The sequence below is a fragment of the Sander vitreus genome, chromosome 7 (genome assembly GCF_031162955.1).
Source record: "Sander vitreus isolate 19-12246 chromosome 7, sanVit1, whole genome shotgun sequence".
NCBI lineage: Eukaryota > Metazoa > Chordata > Actinopteri > Perciformes > Percidae > Sander > Sander vitreus.
The window spans coordinates 4,200,636-4,226,762 of record NC_135861.1 but is presented as its reverse complement, the minus strand read 5'-3'; the positions used below and the strand labels follow the sequence as shown (position 1 = coordinate 4,226,762).

The following is a 26,127-nucleotide window of genomic DNA, read 5'->3' as shown; positions in this document are numbered from 1 at the left end:
GGAGAATCAGCAACAGTATTTGTTTCGCGTAGTCCTACTTATGCTGGTTACGTTGTTGTTTTTCTTCATAGGAATGATGCCAACAACTATTGATTATATCACATATTGATGTCCTGAGGCAACAGGAAGTCTGTTTGACCCCCCTCACACTCCCATATAAAAATGTTTATTGCTATGAGAAGCAGCAACGACATGTATTGACGACACACAGCATCCATCATCTGTTTTCTTCTAATTACAAAAAAAGCAGCCTGTTCTCATGAACCATTCGTTCAAAAAGCTACGAAAAGTTAAGCACTGTAATTAGTAAGCAGCCCACTTTTTTTTTTTTTTACTGTATTCACTACATTGATGGCCGCTGAATAAAACGTGGCTGGTCGCATAGGGAGGAGGTCGGGGTTGATGGGCGGGCGTAAACATACCAGCTGGCGGTCTCCTAATTTTGTAGGATATCATACGTTTTGGTGCGCATACATTTTCGTACGATACGTTTTGGTGCGCATACATTTTCGTACGATACGTTTTGGTGTGCATACATTTTCGTACGATATCATATGGAGTGTTCATGCGAATGCATTGAACGGTCCAATTTGCTGATCATATTTCTTTATGCTTAATTTGAGTTTAGTGCACTTACAGCAGTATATTAATTCAGCTCATCATTTCAAGTGAATACGCTTCAAGTGAACTCATTTGTATAAGTTCTGACATTTTAAGTTGAAACTACACATTCTTGGAATTTAATATCTGATTTAGATAACTTATGTATGATACAAACATTTTGTGAAGTGCAGTGGGTGGAATAGGATTAGGAGAGAACAACATGTAGCCATATTGTATTTCGTACGCAAATGCAGAGTGCAGCAAATGGTATGCCCATCTCTGTTTCACAAAAAACAGCAACAACTTTCTGAGATTCCACACAGAGGTTAGAAGCCACTTAATGAACACCGGGGTTCTTAGAGTTTATGTATATGTATATGTTGCACGTTTTCATGAACGTGCAACGTGAACGTTTTTCTATAGAGCAACGATTGCTCTATAGAAATACCTCAAAAATAAAACATTTTGATTCATACATTATCAAACGACCCCAATCTTCTAATAAATGGGGTGAAATATTTATTTCCAAACACAATATGTCTAGTAGTAGATTAAAATGGCATATTTATGACAATATTGATAGACAGAGCCTACTGGGGGAAAAAAAGACCCCCTATGACTATGTAAACCGGACGTTGGTCGGGCACTAGTAAGGAAGACGGACTGTGTTCTTTATGTAATGTCAATAAAATTGAAAATCAAGTTCATTTTCCTTTGTATTGTCCATATTATCAGGACTAAAGATTGCAATTATTTAACAAAGTTTTAAGTAAAAGAGATGAGGCGGGATATAGATCTGTTAGCGTGGTTTTTTGAACATAAAACATTTGATTTGTCTGGAAGTGATTTATTTATTTACTTATTCATTTATTTTTCTGTGGCTGTAGTTTTGTTTTATGTATGAAATTCTAGTTGGACAATGTATCCCTTACACTATGGTGTTGTGGCTGATGCAATATGTTTTTTTTCTTTATTTTGTGCAAAGTAGAGTATAGACCTATGTTGTGTGTGGACATTGGACCCGAAGCTAGTAGATCTCTTTTGTACTGGTGTCATGTACAGTAATTGTGTGTGACGGGCCACTTAGTGGCATGACACATAGACAAAATATGTACTATTCATACATATGTTTATGTACTCTGGTCCCTGTACTTCAAAAGAGCGCCCGCACACAAAGACACACACACACACACACACACGCACACACACACACAGCATACTGATTGCAATCACACATCACTTTCTGCTGTCGTTCCAGACCAGAGAGACAACCTCTACACATCACTCAGATTTGTACTCCCTACATATGGGAACACAGTCATCTGCCATCAAGCTAAGAGGAGAAATACAGCAGAGATCTGCCTCCTGTTGAGTTAAAATCAGCCGTAGCCGTAACGATAACTGGTGTCTGAGCTTCACTCCTGTCTGAGCTGTCTGCTCCATTGTTTACTTTCTTCTACCAATACCAGTACTATCAGAGCGATTTCAACATGTCTTTGCTAACTGCTCATTGCGGTTTTTGGGGGTTTCTTTGAGTTGATAGCACTCTCTCAGTGATGAATGAAGATGTTATCCGGAGTGATCATAGCATCAATTTGCACCACTGACAAGAAATTAGAGAAAAAGGCCTCCAAAACAAGACCAACAGAAACACACAGACACACACACACACACACACACACACTACTTTAGTGTGTTTCTCTCAGTCAATAAATACCTTTGGGAAATTCCTAACTTATCTTGCAGGCATGTGTATGTAAAATGAAGATAGAGGCTGAAATTCCATTCCAGTAGAATGCAGCCGTAAAGGACAGTGGCGTTGCATTTAGATGGTGATCAAAGTTAAAAGGCATTTCTGTCCTCCCTGGTGGATAGGCCTATCAGGGAGTCCACAGTAACATTACCAAAAACTGACATAAACAGCAGATATGCGGCCTGCCACAGGAATGCGCCGAATTGCGGGTCCAGGTTTTTATTGACATAACCACAGACTGACCGGAGGGAGCTGGAATAGTGGCACGTCCCCCCCCTCCCCCAACACACAGCCGTGTGAGCGGCGTGATGGACTGAGTAAATGAGGCTGTGGCGGAGCAGAGCCCTCACCAATCACCTCATTCATGAAGTCGCAATCTGACTCTCGTACTGAGAGATGAGAATTACTCCATGTGCTAAACCATCTCGTTGGCTTTTTCTCAAGGGTGAAAGATTGGGGTTGCGGCCTACGGAGTTGTTATGGTTGGAGAAGACATGCAAGAAATCAATTCAAATCCCTTGTATTATAATGGAGGATGAGGTCCTATGAGGGCAAGCCAATACACATTTGATCATGGTTTTATTCCTTTGTATTCCTTGTGTTTTTAGCTACATTTTTGTCATGTCATTATATATAGGACATTATGTTGTCATTTATCCAGTCAAATGAATTGATTGATACCACTGTCATGTGGAAACATGTCCAGTTGCCAAGTCGTATCTAAGGTCCTTCCTATTTACTGGAGCAGTGGACAACACTTGCATTGCATAACAACCTTATGGGATGGGAATGATTGTTCCAGGTATTAGTCAAATCCATGGCATCATTTAATTCAATCACTTAGCCTAAATATTGAGCCACGGCACTGGAACTCTTTTAGATAACATGAGCCTATAATTTCCGTCCGTTCTCCAAAACAACAACAACTCCACTCTCCGCACCGCTGTCTTCGGACCAGAAGTCACCTCGCTAGATCGATAATGCTGTCAGACACTTTTAGTAACAATCTGAGCCTTTCAGCGGTAAAGACAAAAAGCTTTCAGTGGACAAAAATCGAGGGTGCACAATTGCCCCATTAGGTTGCATTGCAGCTCGGTTCGCCGGTCATTGGGTTCTGGCTCAATACTGGTTTGGACCTTGGAAAAACAAGGAAATTACTATTTAACCCTCATGTGGTCCTCGGGTCAAATTTGACTCGTTTTCCAAGTTTCTATAAAAAACATATGGGTTTCTTTTACCTAAATTGCCCCCAAAGTATCATGGATGGTTCCGCACGAAACAGGATGTGCTAATCAATCAACATAAGTTCCTCTTATCATAACTATCAGTCCAAAAATTTGGCATAATATAGGTATAAAATTAGTAGTAATAAGTTGGAATGAAGTTGGCTTAGAAGATGTAACACAAAATTGTAATGCCAATGATAATTTATAGTTTATGATTTATAAACAGCAAAACAGACCGGGCCAATTTTGACCTGAGAGGAAAGCACAAGGGTTAATAAGTGAGCGTTAGAGGTGCTGGTTGGCAACATAGCATCTTAGCGTAGTGAAACGGTGAGAATTTCAGGGTTAGGATCGTGACGAGCTGTTAAAACCACCATCTTCAGCCAGAGAGGACATTATTTCTACAGCTTCTTCTTGCGTTGTCACAGCGGCGGGAGGTGTGCTAACAGGGCTTGCAGCAGGTGAATCGGTCCAAAATTAATTAAACTGCCTTGTTTGTTTTTTTCCATGGCTATATGATGCTAACTGCAGCGCTTGCGACTTACAGTGACTTACAAAGATACATAACAGCTACAAGTGTATGCACTATACAGGATTTACCCTATTGTACTTTATCGACAGGAATTAATAGGTCATACTGCAAACAGCCACCCACGAATAGTCTATAAACAAAGAATCTGGCCGTCTTTCAGATTTCACATGAACAACGGTTAAAGTTACTCAGGCTACCGAAGAAGACCATAATTCCTCCGTTCAATCAGGCCTAAGCAATGCACCCCAAGCTTCCATCCTGAACAAACAGCCATGTATAACGGCTCTTCCAGTCTCTCCACTGCTGGCTTTTCCAATATAACTGGAGAGAGGAGCAAGAGGGGTTAGGATCGCGACCGGTCTCTGACGAGCTGTTACAACCTCCATCTTGCAGCAGGTGAATTGGTTCAAAATGAATTAAACTGCCTTGTTTTCTTTTTGCCATGGCTATATGATGCTAACTGCAGAATAGATTTCAAGGACTTTGCGCGCCTATTAATGGCCTCCAACGTTTATATTTTTTCTACGAATCTTTGAGTTAACATGTAGTCAACATGAGTTGAATTTGCACCATAGCGCCACCACACCTTGATGCTCATGACAAGAATAGCATGTCTACTTATCTTTACTAAAGTGAATTAGGTTTAAATCGCCGTCATGCATGAATGAATATTTGCAATAGTACACATAATGATCCACGATGATCACATTACACAAAACTGAAATTGCATGTCAAAATGACACATTGTCAATATTTTTAGAGACCCCCCCAAAATTTCACAAATCACATTTTCAGGGGAGCCCACGTCTTATTAAGGGGAGCCGAGGTCCCCCTAGCTCCCCCGTAGTTCGCACCCTGACGGGCGCCATTCATCTGCATGTACTGCGCAGCAGTAGGCTAACACAGATGTGGGCGCGAGCACGCTTCAAACTCAACAAAATTGGAGCAGGATGGTTTGGGAGATAAGTCGACGCTCCAACATTTAAAAAATTCCGCTCTGCATTCCATCCAAAATCATCCGGCTTGTGCTCCGCTCACATGCTCTGGTTGGCAGATTTAACGGTAACAGTAATGGTTCCCCTCCATTTCTTCATGCTAAGCTAAGCTAACCGTCACCTGGAATTAATATGGAACAGACGGACATGATCCAACTTGTTTTTTAACTGTGGGGAAGAACACAATTAAGCTTGTTTCTCAATCTGTTTATTCCCTTGATGGCTTTTTATCGTTTATGTAACACACATTCAACTGCCTTGTTTTGGAAAGGTGCTATACAAATAAAGATATCTCGTTATACTAAATCATTATGCATTTCTCAGCAGGCTTAACTCAGAAGTAAACACATTGTTGAATGAACAAGTCGGTGGTAGACGTTCAAACTGCACAATGTGCCTGGAAATGAGCTATTTACAGACTGGAATAGGTTCAAATTGTGGCCCACCTTCCTCTCTCTATTTAGGTTCAAACCATGGAGCTGCTTCCTGCGAATGGAAGGGAGAGAAATATGTGTTCCTCGTGTGGGACAGACTACTAAGTCATTGTTGAGAACTGTCCTTCTGCTGCACGCTGATGTGACTCAGCATCATCCTGCCCACCATTTATGCATTCTTTATTATTTCATCATCAGAAGATGGCAGTAACTTGATGTTTCAATTAAGTTTCTGGCTATAAACAGTGTGATACGCTTGGCAGTGTACCTTGAATTGTGCAAATGTTTTCTTTCTGACAATTTGGAATATTGTAATGTATATAAATTACAGTGTTTCATTTTCCATGATATGAATAAATTGTTAAACTTCATAAGACATAAGAGGCTTTATTGTCATTGCACCACTGTCTGACAGTATTACAACCAAATTAGGTTGGTACTCCCTGCGTATAAAACACATGTACAAATATACAAATAATTATTTTTCTTAAATTTTGAAAAAGGCAGTTGAATAATAGCAAGAGGCGAAAATGGCCCTGCAGTAGATAATGCACATTACAGATAACAGGTGATAATAAATGAGCAACATGGCAGTATTGCACTATAGAATAACTTAAACATGCTCTATCTGGCCTGTTCTTGTGTCAGAGGTTGTAAGTGTGTGTGTGTGTGTGTGTGTGTGTGTGTGTGTGTGTGTGTGTGTGTGTGTGTGTGTGTGTGGGGGGGGGGAGTTCCAATTATGATGAGGCCCAACATAACAAAGCTAATTTCATCTCAAAAACACAGAAGTTAGACTACCTGATACAGATTGTTGTTATTTCAGAAGATGTTTTCTTGGCTGCTGCAGCTCTATAGGTCCATAAATATCTCCTATATAGGCCTATATATATATATATATATATATATATATATATATGTGTGTGTGTGTGTGTGTGTGTGTGTATGTATGTGCATGTAATATATACATACCTACATGTAAACATATACATATATACATATACAGTGTATATATACTGTATATATTGTATACATATATAACATAGCTGCTATATGTATATAGGTATGTATACAGTATATATATATATATATGTGTGTGTGTATGTATGTACATGTATATATACATATATACATATATATATACTGTTTATATACTATATATTGTATACATATGTATATACATAGCTGCTATATTTTTATATACACTGTATATATGTATAATAAACAAAAGAGATAGATATATACATAAGATTTTTAAAACAAGAGAGCAATGATGTCATCTGTTGAAGTTAGATTATCGATTTAAAGCCTATAAGCTACCCTTTAGTTTTACATTCATGCATCAAATAAAATCCAATATTAGACAATGAAAATGGAATTAGATGTGTTTTCTGAAGAAATCTAAAACGCCAGATGATTACAAAAACAGTGGCACACGTTTCTCTTTAGGAATCAAAGATTCGTATTTGAATAGATCCTATACTATCAAGGCCTTCATTATCCAACGGGCCACATAATGATTCCCAGCAATTTAATAAATAATACAAAATGATAACTAGATCTCTGCAGGCGGCACTAGATGTTTGGTGCGAAGCCGTTTCACAAATCAACATCAAGTGTTAAGCGATCGGAGGGAGGGGGGAAGCAGACAGACAGACTCCACTCATCCCTGCTGACGGAGAAACTAACGGAACGGAAGGATTAATGAATGGACTCCAGACAGACACAGTGTCAGACCTTATAATGGTATTAGTCGGTTGAAAGGGTTGACAAGCGTTTCTAAATAAAAGATCAATCGAAGGAAAGCTCGCAGAAAGTGTTCCAATAATAGGCTATATATCTGCCCTAAACACATTTGCATGGGTCACATTTCCCTAAAGGAGCGTCAATTGCTGTCCCTGTTTATGACGTGTTCAATATGTTTCTTTGTATAAATACGCAGAAACCTCCAAATCCCTTGTAATTGTCACTTACTTGGCGATGAACCCTTTTCTGATTCTGAATTATAGTTTTTCAGGATGTCACGTTCACTTTTTAACATTTTTTATTTTTTATTTTTTTTAATACACTTCGCTCGGCTCAGTTGTAAAAGGTATAAAAACAGGATCAGAATGAGAAAAGATGTATTGCCAGGTACTTACTAGGAATTTGCTTCGGTTTGGTGCATACCTATAAACATATTTAAACATGAATATGAAATGCACAAACAATACATACAGAAACAAATGGGCCTACATCAAACTAAATAACAATGGAAATAAAAAGAGGCTGAACATGTATGCTGTTGTCGCCGGCCGTCTTTACATTTTTCTGCTACAATTGATTTTCACGTGTCGATTTATGAAATGTTATCGTAGAATGAAATTACTTTTCATATTTGTTTTGTTATTCGGTCAACAGTTCACTTTCATTTTCCTAATGCTGCATATTCCCAACATGCAGGTCTAAATGTCGTATCCAGGGCCTTTGCTTCATGTAAACTATTTCCTGTTAACTCTTGTTATGGTCTGTTTATAAAGCATAAAGTAAAAAAATAAATAAATAATAAGATTACCAAATTGTCTCCCTCCTGTGGCACGTCTGTCTCTGCTCGTCAGCAACTTATTCTCCAAAGATGAGCCCGAAAGAGAAAAGTGGAAGAAAGAACATGGCCAATAAAGAAGGCTTCATACTGTATATCTTACATCATCTTTTTAGCCAACTTCATTCCAACGTATTACCACTTGTTGAATTTATGGCTAATTAACCTCATGTATATGTAATTTCCTCCAATTTTTGAGTTAAAAACCCCCCAGAAAATATGAATTATTTTGACTAATCCGAGGAACGTAGACTATATGTTGGATGATGGATATATTCACACACAGTTTCCTGTTTGATGGAACCATCCGTGTTATTTTTTGGTGCAATTTGGTTGAATGAATCCCATATTTTTTATATAAAAATTTTACAAAACGAAATTTGACCCGAGGACAATACACTGGAATCAGTGAAAATATACCCAAAGTAACGTTACGTTATCAGTACTGCATTTCCATACCTGATTACACAATGAGAGTGTGTGTATCTCTTTCTGTGAGCGAGTATTTCCCTTATAGCTGCCTGCGGCATCATAACTAAACATAAAAGTTATTTTAGCGTAAGCTCCCATTATCCGAGCTATCGTCCCTTCATATCTCTCCGGTGCTAAATCATTTCCACTGGCACCTTTTGACAACGTCACGTTATTGGTTAGTTATTGGTCGTATATTTCTTATCGGACTGCAGTTATTTTACAGACAACTCGGTCCCATTTATCTCACCATGAAAAAAACAAAAACAACTCTCCCTTTCCAATAGAACACTTTAACTACAACGCGTGTCTTTAAATTCCGAACACCACTGATTGGATCAACATTAAATGAAGACGTCAGGTGTACTCTTTCATAGTTTCATTTGAAATACATTCAATTAAAAGTGCAATAAAAGAAGAGCATCAGCACCAGTTTATATGTAGATCAGAACAAAATGTATTGCCACAATAAGTTACACTCATGCCTTGATGAAAAGTGCAAATATAAAACAACAAACATATTAAACACGAGAATCGTAAAAGCACGAAGAGTAGTTCTGACTAATAATAAAAATAAAAAATATAAGAAAGACACACAATGCCATATAGAGAATAAGAGAATAGCAGCAGCAACACATGTCTATATATAACTGGACATGTGTTACATTATATATTATTATACATTATATTTTAAGATTGCCCCCAGGGGATTAAAATAAAAGTGAATTGAATAGAATTGAATTGACTGAGCAGGTGTGGCCAATATCCAAACTTGTTTAATAATGTTGTGAATGAAAAGATGGATCATCATCATCATCATCATCCTCGTCATCGTCATCATGGTAAAGTGACCACAAACAAGCAGCAGACAAATGTAAATTCAGGCACCACTGAAATCCCCCTAAACGCCCTCAGATGTTTGCACACAACCATTTATGGAGCCTCAAGGAAATCCCCTGCATGAGAGTCATTTCATGCATAAAAAGGAAAAAATAAAATAAAAAGCAGAGGCTCTGACAGCTTCTGTGTCTCGCTGACCAAGTCAAGAAATCATTCCTACCACAGGCAATAAAACGTTGTAACCCTTCATCACTGAGTGTTAGATAAGACTCATATACATCACAATACTGCACTAAGTGTAACTTGCACAAACATATGTTTTACTTATATCTCTATATTATTAAAGTAGGTTGTACATATGTATTCGCCTATGCGTTTGTAGGCCTACATTCTTTCCTTGGTATTTCTTTTATCTTTATCTCTATTATTCTATTTTTTCAATAGTTGTTATAGTATTCTATCCTATGTATTGTTTATTATATATATTCTGTATGTGTGCTGGCTGTGTGTCTTATATTTTGCTGCTGTAGCGCTGAAATTTCCCAATTTGGGATCAATGAAAGTCTATCTAATCTAATCAAATCGAATCGAATCGAATCCTTCATATCGTGCCTGGATTTAAAATGCAGGTTTATCCAAGGTGGCGTCCTTCTTTCTAATAAAACACAGATTTAAAATCCAGCAAAAGGTGGATGTAGGTGCAATTAATGCGCGGGTACTTTTGCATCCCTCATCCCTCAGATTTAAGGCCCGCTCCTCCTCTCTCCGACACACAGGGGTCCTCCTCCCTTCTTCCCTGCCCACCTAGGCCTACCTCGGAACAGCGGACTGCGTCACGTGTTTTTCTCCCGTACAAATTTTCCAGTAGGGGAGCGAATAGGAGCACACCCATATCAGCAATTATCAGCGACAGTAACTATCTCCAGATATACGCGCAGGAAGAGGAACAGTCGTCAGTCGTCCCGGACCCCAAAAAACACAACTTTGGTTTCATATATCTCCGATCAGTGCGCGCAATTGTTACGCATTAAAAGAAGAGATTTTTTTTTCTTCTGTGTGGAGACGCTCCGCTCTGCTCCCGCGTCCGTCTCTCGTATCTGTGTGGAGCGACAAAGTTTGTCCACTTACCTACTGAGTTTTTTGGACGTCTGAAAAGGGACCGGACTGCTTTATCACCCGGCCGTCCTTATCTGGTGAGATAATAACACTGAGAGCCCTTGGAAAGAAATGGTGTTCCTCGGCAAGCGCTGTATTATCAGCGTTTTGATGTGATTTGAGGTACTATTGATAGAAAATATACGCATGGGAGATATGGAACGGAGCTTGCTATCTGTTGCGCTGTTGGATTTGGTTTATTTGGTTTTCGTTATGGTTATTATGATTGTATGAGGCAGTGCGGAGCTGCGGGATATCTGGGGGGGGTGGGTCGCTGATAGTCGCCTCTATCTGCGCGCACACATGTCAGTTAATGTCATTTTAATCCATGTCATGTCAATCACAGTGATACAGGAGAAATATGACTGATGATGGTGCGTGAGTGTTGAACTTAGCTCTATTTCCATGCGCGACTTAAAGTGTAAGCCAACATTAGTTAGACTTTTTTGGGATTTTAACACAATACAACTTGCTCATATGTATGCGTAATGTGCCTCTTGGACGATGTGGAAGTCTGGTTTTGAACCTGGAAACTTCTACTTGTAATTAATCTACTTTCTTTTTGCATCCTTATTATACTATTTTTTTTTAGTTATCAAATCAGTTTCCAATTCAGAATGTTTGATTGTCTTTGGATGTTTCTTGTGATTGTATTTTCTGTGTTGCTGTTCTGTTTTTCTCTTTGTAATTTGACTCGATGCCATTGAAAGTGAGGATCTTTCGAGGATAAATTAAGGTTGAATGAATGAATGAATGAATGAATGAATATGATAAAATGTGAACATCCAGATTCCCCATAACTTTGCCAGGCATGAAGTCTCTTCTTCTGCTCTCACGTTTATAAAACCCCTCTCTCTCTCTCTCTCTCTCTGATTATTTCATTCATAGGACATACATCTCCACACGAATTGTATTGTAATTGTAAGTCAACTGTTCAAAAAGGCGCAGACAAATTCTTCTGACGAGGGTGGAAGAGCCTCTACGTGTGGACCGAATCACCTCCACAGGACTGGGACGAGCCCTGACAAATCCTCCCTTTATTTCCCAACACTCCAAACAGTTTTGAAAATGTATCAAAGCCTGGCCTTGTCCTCCAACCAATCCCCTTACGCGCACGACACCGGGAATTACATCCACCCGTCGGCCAGCTCTCCGGTCTACGTCCCGACCCCCAGAGTCCCGAGCATGCTGCCCACCCTGCCCTACCTGCAGACCTGCGACTCGACCCACCAGTCCCACGGCCTCGGCGGGCACCACGGCTGGCCCCAGGCCACCACCGATGGCTCCTCCTTCACGCCCAGCAGCCCTCACCCTCCGCATGGCTTCTCGTACTCGCACAGCCCACCCGTGAGCAGCAATACCGGCCGGGATGCGAGCTACCAGAGCCCGCTGGTTCTCGGGAACGGCGGCCGGGCGGATCAGTACGGAGGCGCGCTGGTGCGCTCGGTCGGAGGCTCCTACTCCAGCCCCTACGCCTACATGAGCCCAGAGATGGCGACGTCGTCCTGGACGCCGGGACCCTTCGAGGGCGGAGTGATTAGTCTGCAGGGACGCCATGGACTGTCTGGGAGAAAGTCAAGTCTGGGTAAGCACAGGCCCCAAAGCTATAGTTTCTACATCGTGACCATCAAGGGAATTTTGATTCTTGAAGTCAAACCAGAAATCAGAAATCAGAAATGGTTTTATTGCCACAATAAGTTACACTTATGTGGAATTTGCCTTGGTGAAAGATGCATACATAAACAAACAAACAATATGAAATAAAGAAGAAATGCAGAAAAAAAAAATATGGCCTAGACAAAATATATTGTTTTATATATATATATAAAACAATATATTTTGTCTAGGCCATATTTTATATATATATATATATATATATATATATATATATATATATATATATATATATATAAAACAATATATTTTGTCTAGGCCATATTTTTTTTTCTGCATTTCTTCTTTATATATACATATATATATATATATATATATATATATATATATATATATATATATATATATATATATACTGTATATACAACCTGGAATTTGTTACCATTATTATCATAGTTGGGAAGGAAGGAAAAGTAAGAAAGACAAGAAGAGCTTTTTCTTTTTTTCTATCACTGAAAATATTATTTTGGTCAAGGCCAAAGTGCTAAAACATCACCACCAGCTGATTTGGTTATGAATACTCGCTGGTTTCATATTAAATAGGTAATCTTAAAATCGAACTGTGGACATTTACAACTAGGCCATTAAAAAAAAATATATATATACATATACATAATATATATATATATATATATATATATATATATATATATATATATATATATATATATATATATATATATATATACAGCTGATTTGGTTTTTACAATACTCGGTTTCATATGGCCTACATATTTTATCTTAAAATAGCTGCGATACGAAACAATTCCCTACATATAACACATATAATACAGATTTGTTGTCAGTTTACACTTACATGCGTGTTGCGTTCCCGTGCAGCTCCGCTCAAAAAGAAGGAGAAAAAAACAACAACAATTACACATATAGTACAAAGATGAAGAGACATATCAGCAGCCATGGCAACGAAACATGTATCATGACATCCTCGGATCCACATCCTAATTGGCAGCACACTGATTTTGGTTTAGCAAAATCCAACTGTGGATATTTTTTTGTCTGATCTTTGCTCTCATCTGAACGATGTCCAACCATTTAAAAAAAAAAAAAAAACATTTGGACAATGCTATTCCTATGCCCTCACCTGTAGGCCTTCTCCTCCAAATACTGACGGTTTGTTTTTTGTTTTCGTTAATATTTTACCATCAATTGGGCCAAAAATCTATCTAAAAAATATCTGCAAATAGGCATTCATATTGAAATCACATTTCTGGACATTATTGTTGCTTTGCTGTAGCAAAGACTACATTATTATGTAATGAATCTGTGTGTGAGAGTGTGGATGAAAAGGAGATGCAGAGTCCAGGTCGACGGTTTAGATTGTTGGTCTAAATATACATAGGTTTGTGTGCGTGTTCGAGCGTGTGTGTGCGTGTGTGTGTGTGTGTGTGTGTGTGTGTGTGTGTGTGTGTGTGTGCGTGCGTGGTTCTGTAACAACGAAGCGCAGCAGTACAGACTGATTAAGAAAGGAATAATTACAGATCAATACAGCAAAGCCAAACATAGTCATCTGCTAAACAGCTTGCCTACAGAGCTATATCAGTGGCTAACAACAACAGGTAGAATGTAATGCGCTGGTAATGAACCACTACAGCAAACACAAAAAAGGCATTACATATGCAAATGACAGTCATTGTAAGCATCACAACAAGCATTTCTGCAGAATACACAACAGGAATATCGAGTGCACATGCAGCATAGAAAACAATACCTTTTGGAATGTCGAACAAAATATCAGCAAATATGCATTCATATTGAAATCCCATTTCCGGACATTATTGTCGCATTGTTTGTAGCAATGACTCAATACTCTGTTATTATATATACTTTATTTGATCAGAAAAAAATTCACATGGAGAACGATATCTCATTTGCAAGTGAGACAATACAATCAAATGGAAATAAGAACGATTTAAATATCAAGACAAGTAGGCAGCAGTATGCAGGCATAGTCGGTCCAAAACAAAAATGTATAACACGATGTCATACGAATATAAGTTAAGAATGAAACAAATGTAATATGTCATTTTATTTTCGTTATTGCGACACTCAGTGATCGTTGGTTGGCTCGTTCGTTTATCAAGAATTGTGAAAGCATGCAGGTCAGGTTATATGACGGCGGGCTTGTTATTTATTATAGGAGGTGAGTGATTTAGAGCTGGGTCATGCATTGGGAGGGGGGGGGTGTCTGGAGAACGAGATTCAATCAAAGTCTCCGAAACAATCCTTATAGGCTTATTACACTTTAGACAATACACATTCTTCAGAAGAGAGGCTCTTTAAAAAAAAAAAAGAAAGAAGAAGCAATCAATTAAAGTGTTAATTGAATCCCCGAAGCAACAGTCCAGTGTTTTGATGACAGAGTTGATGAATACACACAGGGACAAAACGAGACTGAGAAATGGCCAATCAGAGAGCAGTTATCACCTGATCAGACAGCAAGGCCTCAAACGTCTCCTGGAGCACGAGCGTTTGATGTTGACGATGACAACATTTCAGTGTTTGTGTTAGCAGATGTGGAACAAGTATTCAGATACTTCAATGCTACACTGTAAAAAGAAATACTCAAGTTACAAGTATGAGTCCTGCATTGAAAATGTTACTTAAGTAAGAGCATGTTCGTATCATAAGGGAAATATACTTTAAGTGTTAAAAGTAAAAGTACTCGATGCAGAAAAATCCTCACATTTTAGAAACTGGAAACGATCCAAACTGTTGTGGGTTTAATCGGCTAATGATTTCAGCTGGACTTGTAGGCCCTTGGGTAGTTTTGGAATACGTGTCTTAATGATATTCTATTCACCATCAAATACTGAGTGACATTCAAGAACATTTGGTGTGAAATTCAGAGGTCTAAGTGTTCAGATCCTTAAGTAAAAGCACTAATACTACACTGTAAAAAAGTACTCTGTTACAAGTAAGTCCTGCATTGAAAATGTTACTTAAGTAAAAGTATGTAAGTATCATCAGGAAAATATGCTTAAAGTATTAAAAGTAACAATGCCCAATGCAGAAAAATCCTCACATTTTAGAATCTGGAAACGATCCAAACAGTTCTGTGTTTAATGGTCTAATAATTTCATCTAGTCTAGACGTAAGCCGTTATATTGTTGGGTAGTTTCATTTATAATAAAACATTATATTTTATAAACTGTAAATCTAAATTTGTAAAGTAACTAAAGCTGTCAGAGTAATGTAGTGGAGTACAAAGTAGAATATTTCTCTCTGAAATGTAGAGTAGAAGTAGAAAGTGGCACCAAAAGGAAAAGACTCAAGTAAAGTACAAGTACCTCTAAATGTAAACTTAAGTACAGTACTTGAGTAAATGTACTTAGTTACATTCCAGCAATGTGTCTGTCAGTCACATGGATCTGACGGCTACTGGGGTATTTGTTAAGAGCCTGCATGACTCAGCAGTTTGTGTTTGATGATTTGGCCTTTAGACGCTTTCGCACCTCTTGACAAATTGATTAAATCTCATTTGGAAAGAAATTTCACCAGTGGTGGAATGTTACTACATTTACTCAAGTACTGTACTTAAGTAGAAATTTGAGCTGCTTGTACTTTACTTGAGTATTTTCATGCCACTTTGTACTTACTCCGCCACATCTCAGAGAGAAATATAGTACTTTTTACCTCACTACATTCATCTGACAGCTTAAGTTGCTTTACAAATTGAGTTTATTGCACACAAAACACATGTAGTTTATAAAATCCCATGTTTTATTATAAATGAAACTACATAACAATATACAGGCCTACAAGTCCAGTTGACATGATTAGACCATTAATCACTTCGTTGATTGACGGAACTGTTTGGATCATTTCCAGTTTCTAAAATGGTAGGACTGCATTTAGTACTTTTACTTTTATTACTTTAAGTACATTTTCCTGATGATACTTACATACTTTTATTTAACAAACATTTTCAAAGCAGGACTTTTACTTGTAACGGAGTATTATTTTTTACAGTGTGGTATTAGTACTTTTAATTAAGTAAAGGATCTGAACACTTCTTCCACCACTGAATTTCACACCAAATGTTCCTGAATCTAACTTAGTATTTTGAATAGGCCTATAATACTAGAATTGTGTGTGTTAATAATAGTGAGTACAGGCATTTCTATAAGCTTTTATGGAAACGGTTCAGTTAAACATGATCTTAATGGTTAAGGGCAGTTTTTTTGTGTGGTTTTGGTCATCTGAAACCACGCAGCATTTATTTTCTTCTTCAGAAATAATGAAAACCACAATCACAAGTTCAAAGAAAAAGGCAGCCTCAGGTCAGCTTTATTCTGACCTCTGCATGGGGTCTTAATCAGTCTCTCTCTCTCTCCCTCTCCCTCTCCCTCTCTCTCTCCCTCTCTCTCTCCCTCTCTCTCTCTCTCTCCCTCTCCCTCTCTCTCTCCCTTTCTCTCTCTCTCTCCCTCTCTCTCTCTCTCTCTCTCTCTCTCTCCCTCTCTCTCTCTCTCTCCCTCTCCCTCTCTCTCTCCCTCTCTCTCTCTCTCTCCCTCTCCCTCTCTCTCTCCCTCTCTCTCTCTCTCTCCCTCTCTCTCTCTCTCTCTCTCTCTCTCTCTCTCTCTCTCTCTCTCTCTCTCTCCCTCTCCCTCTCTCTCTCCCTCTCTCTCTCTCTCTCCCTCTCTCTCTCTCTTTAAATTGAGGCATTAGGAATTTGGGCAATTAATGCCAGGAGTCCGTCGTGTGTCAGAGCTGTGATGGATGGGAGGGGTTGGGGGGGGGGGGACCCCTGGATCCTTCAGGCTGATAACACAGCGCTCCGCCCCTCCTCAAACAGATTCTTCCATCAGTCTGTCTCCCTTCATCACAGGGAACGGAGGAGGTTTAAATTCTTCCTCCGGCTATTCATCATGCATTGGCCCGTAACCAGAACCCCCCCCATCATTCACACCCCCGTATAGTTTTTAACAGCAACGTTGTTTGTGTCAGATTATGATGTGACGTCTTCTCTCTCAGAAAACAGAATTCTGTCACATGAGATACAGTCAAATTACAAAGGGATTGAGATGGACAAAATACGATTAATCAGACTTTAATTTTTTTTTAGAAATATCAAAGGGATATTACAGATGAAAGATTGATTATTGCGCTGGCTGGATAGAGGGTTGTGGCGATTCAATGCACGCAGCTGAACATATTGGCCAACCCGATAATCGGCCGTCGGACAGTCTGGCGAGGGCAGTGACTCGAGTCTGTTCGGTGTGTTCCGTGCCGTCGTCCGATGGAAGAGTCGTCGGCCTACATTTTGGCCGACCTGACCTGCTGGGTCGGAGGGCGGGCAGTTGGACTCAATGACCAATCTGATTGGTGGAGTGCTAACCCGGAAATGACAAGCGGGATGAGCGTGACGAACACCTCGCAAAATCTGACGAAATTCTTTTGTTGATCTGAAATGAAGACAGATTCAGCAACTGCATGGCCTTTTTCTCGCTTAAAATGTTTTCAGAAACACGTTTCGGTGAACTATCTTCATAAAATATGAAATCATATTCCGAACGAAGCCGCCATTATGCCCAGAGCAGCCAGACCCACGTGACGCGTGCTGTTATGGAGATGTATTACCTCTCGCGCACGTGCAGAACGTACACTCAAGTCGGCGTGACTTTGGTGTGTTCTGAGGCACTTTTTGGACCTCTGGGAGCCGACTGATCAGTCCGACTGCCTTTTCTGCCAACGGTCGGCCGTCGGGTTGGTGTGTCGGGGGCTTAACTGAGTTCCATCAAAACATCTTTGCCATAAATAGGCTAGATAAATAAATAAATAAAGTATATGGTGGATCAAGCTCTACATGAGTTTTACAGTAACATCAGAATCAGTAAAGGGTTTAGCCCAGGGGTGTCAAACATACGGCCCGTGGGCCAGAACCGGCCCGCCAAAGGGTCCAGTCAGGCCCACTTGATGACTGTGCAAAGTGTGCAAATTGCAGAGAAGTAATTAATTCCAATTCCAAATGTATCACTTTAATCTCAGAGAATATCCGAGTTCCCTTTCCGTAAATTTACGGCTTTAATCTTAGAACGAAGAGTTTTTTCTGATATTATTACCCCTCTTTCTGTAACATTCTTTATTTTCCTACGGCCTTAGAACGCTGTCGTAGCGGAATCAATTTGCATTTGCCAACATCAATCTCACAAGAAACTCTGTGGCAGATAAAGTTTCTGATCTTTCTGGAGTGGTTTACTGGTTTGGCCCACTTGAGATCAAATTAGGGGGATGTGGCCCATGAACTAAAATGAGTTGACTCCCCTGCTTCAGCCTATTGCAAAGTAAGTAACACTTACAAGGAAGTTGCCTTGGTGGTTGGTGCATTCATGAACAAACAAACATATTGAAATATGAAATAAACAATAAAAACAGAAACAAATACAAAATAGCTGTTTAACATGAGAAGATAAAGAGGCTTAATGGATTGATTGCAAAATGTGCAAACATATAGGCTATAGGGATTTGTCTGAATGGTCTCGCTGGTGATGTAGTCCTACAATTAAAATGTTGTGTATACAACGCGGGTTGAGTCTAACACTTGTCTTTCCTCCGCTGTTCAGACCTGATCGACGACATGGCCAATGAGGGCAGGGAGTGCGTGAACTGCGGCTCCGTGTCCACGCCGCTGTGGCGCAGGGACGGCACCGGACACTACCTGTGCAACGCCTGCGGCCTCTACCACAAAATGAACGGCATCAACAGGCCGCTCATCAAACCACAGAAACGACTGGTGAGACACACACAAAGACTGCAGCCTAACACACAACACACTCTTAGATATCAGTTGATATGGAAGTTTGAACGATTTAAGCTATAATTAGCCTACCAACATTAACTCAAGTAGCCTACATTTGTACTTGTACTCAACTTGAGTAATTCAATTTTATGATAGTCTAGGGTCGCTATAAATAAAAATATTATAGGCCTACATCATATATATAGATATATTTACTCCGGTACATTTAGTAAAAAGTTACAAGTTACTTCGCAGATTGGGATTTTTCATTTAAAACATCTGATCAGTTATTGAAATATGACACATTCTCATAATTTAAACAACCCCACAATATTACAGTCAGCTTCATTCCAAACAGCTATGGCGTTAAAATGCTCTTAATGTACTGTAATACATTACCACAACAGACTGAAGGGTGCCAATCTGCATTATGAATTTACTTCTAATACTCAAAATACATCTTAATTACACTGTTTGACTTTTACTTGGGGTATGTTAACATTGGTGTATTATTGGACTTCAGTCAAATATCTGAATTATTCCACCACCGCATATTGAAAATACCAAAAAGTCAGTTAAATACAACAACAAAAACACATGAATTGATGAGTCAAAATTATCTACATGTAATATTTGCTCCAAAACAGGGATCTTCAACGCGGGGTCCGGACCCCTAGGGGGTCCTTAGAGTCAATGTAGGGGGCCCTCCAAATTATTGGTAATTTTTAAAGATTTTTCCTAAAAAATAGTTGCTTAGTTGGTAGAGCGGGCGCCCATATATAGAGGTTTACTCCTCAACGCAGCAGGCCCTTTGCTGCACATCATTCCCCCCTCTCTCTCTCCCCTTTCATGTCTTCAGCTGTCATGAATCCATTCAACATGAATCCAACATATTATTAGCAAATATAAATCCCCACTGCTTACTGGCCTATAGGTAAGGTAGTCACTAAGGCCATCCACAGATACAGTTAATCCTAAATAAATGTATTCTTTTTCCAATTCTGTTATTTTATAATATATAATTGTGTCAGTCACAAGCACTGTAACTGTATGTAATGTATACAATATGTGCAACAAAAAAAAACAATAAACAAAGTTCATCAAAAAAAATAATAAGGATTCACTGTGCCACATGTATGTTTAACATTAAAACATGATTTATAAAATGATGCCAACAATTATTAGGCTATTTGAATAGCTTAAAAAAGGTATGTATAAAGGCTTTAGGCTGCCCTACTAGTTATTGTAAGCCCAGTTTAATATGCAACTTCATTTTATACAATATACAGGTAATTGTGGTAAGAGAGCATTTAGATAAAGTAAAAAGCTGCGTGGTGGTGTGGTGAGGGAGGGTGTCAAGGCTTCCCAGCTGTATATTTCCCAGGAACTTGCCTCTCTGGAGCAGCTGTAAGTTGCCCAACCTCTCCTTGCACCCCTGGGCTGTGTTCCCTGTTTGCATTTGTCCCGCAGAGACCTTGCCCTTGGACGGGCCACTTTTAGCTTTCCAAAGCAACATGGCTCTGTCTTTCCCTCTGCTGTTATGCAGTGCTTTTGCTCCACACTTATTGTGCAAAACTAAGCTAGATTGTCCCACTGCCGTGTGAGACAAAAATAATTATTTGGTTTGTTGTCTTTAAAGATTGGTCCAACTAATGATTTATTATAATCTTTTTGCATGGGTATATGGAGGGATAATGGAACATTTATCATTGTTGTACAAAGCCCCATACTGACATCCTGTAATTCATAATAAAAGTTAAGGGAACCGTTCAACTCAAGTTTCTCAAACTATAGTTCAAGGATACAAAGATGTGAGTTGTGAGCCTATGTCTGCCTGCACTGAGATTTCTCATTTGGCTTTCAGCCAACAAAAGTCAAATTGCTGTTTGTTTTTTTTCAGCCAAATGTCATTTTATGCTCCTCTGTACCAGCAGCAGACCACTTCTCGCCGGGCCGGCCTTTGCTGCACTAACTGCCACACCAGCACCACCACACTGTGGAGACGCAACGCTGAGGGAGAACCAGTGTGTAACGCCTGTGGCCTCTACATGAAGCTGCATGGGGTAGGTCACACCGTACGCTCCAGTTCTTCAAATCTCTGCTGCTGCTTAATTTGGCCTATAATGTCTCCTACTTAAACCCAGGCTACATCCACACTGCTATGTTTTCATATTTTGAGACAAAAACAATCTCCTTCCACGCAAGAGTTTTAGCTCCAGTAGCAGAACTAATCTCTGTCCATGTAAACACGTCTGACAACGCATAGTTGCACATTGCCAGATCTTCCTCCACAGCGCTGCGGGAGGAGGGTCTGGCTAGTCCACACAGCATTCTTTGATGGGAGAAAAACATGCTCTGGTTTATTGGCATTTCTTTAAACCAACCACAATAGCCTCGAGAAGGAACTTGTTTTAGTGGAACGTGTAAGTTCAAAGGTTGTTTTAGTCGTGCAACAGAAAACTGGTTGGACAGATAGTCTAGCTAGCTGTCTGGATTTACCCTGCAGAGATCTGAGGAGCAGGTAACCATAGTCCTCACAAATCCTAATCCTTTAAAATTCCAACACAAAGAAAGCGGAAGGTATAGAGTGACATCCGGCGATTATTCCAGCGGCGACGGAGCAATTGGAACATCGTGGATATTGACTAGACAACACATATCACATTAGCAATCGCATACACTGGGCGTGCACGTGCCGGTGTAAACAGGAAGCAGATTGTCTGACGTTAATCTGTGGTTAAAAAACAGAAACTACTTTGGAGATGGCAAAAAGGAAGACCAGGGATTTTTTTAGCTTGGAGCGACGACCAAGTGGAACTGTTACTGAAAGGTATGAAAGCCTACCTAAGTGATAAGACTAACTGACATGCGTCGTCATTTCCAAAGGTCTCCGTTTGTGCCCGTCCAAACTACAAAGCAGCCCCGGAGTTTTCAAACCAAAATGGGGGCAACAGTGTTTCCAAATGTCTCTGTATTAGGGGCTCAGAAACTCTGGAGTAGCGTGGACGCAATGCTTAAACCTTAGCTAAATATATTGGTTTTTAAACCAATACGTAGTAGTGTAGATGTAGCCCCAGTCTTCTCATGTCCTTTCCCACTAACCTGTGTGTAAAACAGCTCCTCTAGCACACTTCTGCTACAGTAGGGAGCAGTTCATTATTTGCACAGTGTAAAACCTCTCCAAGGGCATTGTGGTCATTGTTATCAGAGTTGTTCATTGTTATGGAGGGGGCGGGTTGTGTGGGTCGTCATGACACTGTGGCCTCTGGTGTATCAGGGACTGGGAGGTAAACTCAACTAATGTGTGTTGCTCTACTCCCTACAGGTGGCCAGACCTCTGGCTATGAAGAAAGAGAGCATTCAGACCAGGAAGCGCAAACCCAAGATGCCCAAGAATAAAACATCCACAGGTAGGGCCAACAGATGAACAGAGAGGGGAGAATGAAGTGGAATAGATGGATGGCTAAATCTAAATCTAGTTTGATTTAATTTGATTTATACAAATGTCATGACATGTTAAAATAAAATATCTAAATATATATATATATATATATATATATATATATTTTTCCAAAGTGATTAGAGGGAAAGTGCTCATAAATCAAAATCAACCAAACACAAATCATTCTGAAGTGTCTCCATATAAATAGTAGTTTTTTTTTTTTTTTTCAATCTGAGAACTCATTACTGTCTTGTATTTTTTTTTTAGGATCCACCGCCTCTGACACCAGCTCCCCAACATCGCTGTCAGTCTCAGAACACGCCTCAACCATTAAGAGCGAACCCAACATGGCCCCTTCCCCCTACGCTGGACAGACGGTCACATCTGCCACTCAGGTAAACCTCCTTTCCATATAAATCCACTGAGTGTAGTATATGCAATGGCATTTTGGATTGAATTATCAGGATTGAGCACCATATCATTCAAAAAAAAGAAAAAAGTGCTAATAGTTGACCATTAGCACACTTGCTAGCTCAGTTGCTATTGGGACAAAAAGCGTACAGTTTCTTCAATGCGTTTTATTTACCTGATAACCGATAAAGTTAATTCATTAAAAAGTGAGCTACTTTGGCTCGGCTACAGCTCTGTGTGTGTCCCTCTGCTTCGGTTTCGCTAACCACTGAGTCTGACTTAACGTCCCGCCCACAACACTCTCTGACCATCTTTTACTGGGTATTATGTTGAAAGTTTCTAAATGTATTAAATAATTGCTTAAAGCATTGAAACGTTCCAATCTTAAATCTTAATCTTAATTTTCATGTAAAGATTAGCATTTTCACTGTAAATGCACATCGGTTCCAAATTTCCGTTATCGGTTTGATTTACTGCTAATGATCGGTATTGGCCTTGAAAAACCAGTATCGGTCGATCCTTACTGCAAACCATTCCTCTTTTGTGAAACAGTTTATACAGAGGAGACTATATAAAAGATAATGGTGCAAAACATCTTTACTAATAACTTCCTCTATGTTGAACCCTCTGGCTCCCAGTTCCCTTAAATATCAGCACTGTCAAGCAGTTTGCAATTGGTCAATGGCACACATTCACATGTCACAAGTTCAAGTCTGGCAAATGTTCATCGTTACTTTTCTTAACCCTAGCAAGTGAATCCACTGATCGTGGCTAATCCATTGCAATTCATTAATTTTACTGCAACTTTTTGACTTTTTGAATGCTGCTGTGACCAGACCTTAACTCAAGATAAGCCTGATGACATCATCCGGGGTTATTTTCTCAGACTTTAGAAAGCTCCTTCCAATAACACGGAAGACATTATACAGCTGTTTTCACAGACTGAGTAGTACTCACGCCCGCCGATAGGGGGGGACAAACGGGTCTGTTGTCCCGGGCCCAGGGTAGGGGGGGGCTCAAAACTGGGCCTATTTGTGGAAAAAATATGTAATATTTGAGTTACATAAAATATTGTATTTGTTTTCTTCCTAATTGTCCTTGAAATAGTGGTCAAGAACCCCCCACCCCCAACACAAAAATGGTTTGGCTACTGATCCAAATTTGAGGTTGTCATTTGTTTTGAAGTTCAGTACGCTTAAAATGTCCGGTCAGCACAAGTCCGGTGCTCAGAAAAAGAAAGAAAAGAGAAGAAGAGAAGAATAAAATAGAGGCCTTAGAGATTTTCTAAACAAATATTTAAAAAAAAAAGGTGGTGACGGTGAAGCTGGAACTAGTAAAGTCAACGTAGCCTAGAGCAATGTAAGAAACAGCACAGCCAACGTTTACGAGCCTTGTAACGTAACCTAACAGGTCAGCTCTAATGTTAACGTCCATTAGCTTGTATAAAAGCCGAAGCTACCCCAAAATGTTCCTAAGCTACCCCAAATAATAATATAATGATTTATTTATATTTCACAAACTGTCAGCTGGAAAAGACAGAGACAGAGGCATCTAAGATGATCTCGTCCCGGGCCCAGGCAAGACTGTCAGCTGGCCTGGTAGTACTCCTCATGATAATTCATTTGACTTGTATGTGTAAAATCAGTAAAGAGACCTTTTAAAGTAACCTTTTTTTAACACGTTAAATGTCACTCTAAATGTCTCTCTCTTTCGTCCCTGCAGACGGCTTCTCATTTAGACAGCACAGGATCAGGACATGTGGACGTTAAATACGAGGATTATCCCTTTACACCGACCTCCATGGGCCCACAGAACTCCTGGTGCGCTCTGTCTCAAGCATGAGAAAAAACCTCAACCAACAAGACTGCCATACTGACACGATACAGCTCACCTTGGCCATATCTCCATCCTGCAACCATTCCTCTTGACTCTGATGCTGAGGAGAATAGAGAGCTGTGTTGTATAAACATTACATTTGGGGTTTATGCGGTGTCTGACGGATGCGTGTGTTCAGCGCTATTCACCTGAACACCTTGACCTAATCCGCTTGCCACACTGTAACACACTGGCTCTGTAACTGGCAAAACAGCCCACCTGGACCATACTTTAGCTTCACAGTAGTCTATATCGACGAAGTTTCATTTCAGGTGTTTCCACCGGATGTCCCTCTTTTTCGGCTGGGTGTCCATCACCTTCCGCTTTCTTTGTGTTGGCGTTCTAAACTCCGGTTGATTTGTGAGGACTATGGTTAACTGCTCCTCAGATCTCTGCAGGGTAAATCCAGACAGCCATCTAGACCATCTGTCAAATCTGAGTTTTCTGTTGCATGACTAAAACAACATTTGAACATACACATATTCCACCAAAACAGGTTCCTTTTCGAGGCTATTTTGCAGAGTCACCGTGATTGTGTCCGGCGCTCAGCGCCCAAGACGTTTGAGATTGGTTTAAAGAAATGCCAACAAACCAGAGCATGTTTTTCTCCTATGCCGGAATGCTGTGTGGACTAGCCAGACCCTCCTCCGCAGCGCTGTGGAGGAAGGTCTGGCAATGCGAGACTAGCTTCAAAGGGACACAGGATACCCGGGCTGCGGTTCCACAAAAGGATAAGTGTGTATTATCCAAAGCACATGGACTCAACAGCTCAGCCAGGACAAAGAAGACAGTTGAACTAGGACTAAACACTGACCCTGGCTCTCCTGAATTCACACCCAACAAGCCACTTTCCCTCAGCTGGACAACAAGAACTACCTATTACTAAAATAATTCTCAATATTTGGAGAAACACAACACCGAATACGCCAATGCAAAGAAAATCAAGTGGAATGTAAAAAGACATTATAGCTGATAACTGATTTTAGTTTCATTACGTTTTTGTTGCTGTCACTGGTATTTGTTGATAAACCCTCACTGCTTTCTGTGGTATTTTCAAGAGTATAATGAGGGCAATTTCAGCACATTATTGGCATCGCAGAAAGAAAAGTGGAAAAATGGACAGAAAATACCTTTTTTATGGCTGTTAAACATGTCTCATTACAAACGTGCAGATGATTAACTTTTATAGGCACATTATTTATGTTGAGATAAGGACAGTTAAAAGTCATGGTGGACACTAAAACCAGTTATAGCCCACTGCTCGCTGTTGTTAAATGGCTGGCTAAGCTATGACGCTTAGATTGTGTGTGTTTTTACAAGATGTAAAATGCATCTTGTATGATTCATTTGAAAATAAGAACCAGTCGCTTTGTTTCTGACA

The 26,127-nt window shown here is 39.8% G+C and overlaps 1 protein-coding gene across 1 annotated transcript; it reads left to right on the top strand.

Moving 5' to 3' along the window:
* Nucleotides 1–11,655: 11,655 nt before the first annotated feature.
* Nucleotides 11,656–24,734, top strand: gata5 (GATA binding protein 5). The gene is made up of 6 exons (XM_078253906.1): nucleotides 11,656–12,172; nucleotides 18,843–19,012; nucleotides 20,950–21,081; nucleotides 22,344–22,428; nucleotides 22,728–22,855; nucleotides 24,594–24,734. Exons 1-6 carry the CDS (start codon nucleotides 11,656–11,658, stop codon nucleotides 24,711–24,713), a joined length of 1,152 nt encoding a protein of 383 aa, XP_078110032.1. The 3' UTR covers nucleotides 24,714–24,734.
* The last annotated feature ends 1,393 nt before the right edge of the window (nucleotides 24,735–26,127 follow it).

Bases quoted from the DNA above. Each gene is read 5' to 3' on its own strand.
- gata5 (XM_078253906.1), top strand. From the start codon at position 11,656: ATGTATCAAAGCCTGGCCTTGTCCTCCAACCAATCCCCTTACGCGCAC. The intron at 19,013-20,949 runs GTGAGACACACA...CCTCTGTACCAG, and splicing joins TCAAACCACAGAAACGACTG to CAGCAGACCACTTCTCGCCG. The intron at 22,856-24,593 runs GTAAACCTCCTT...TCGTCCCTGCAG, and splicing joins CGGTCACATCTGCCACTCAG to ACGGCTTCTCATTTAGACAG.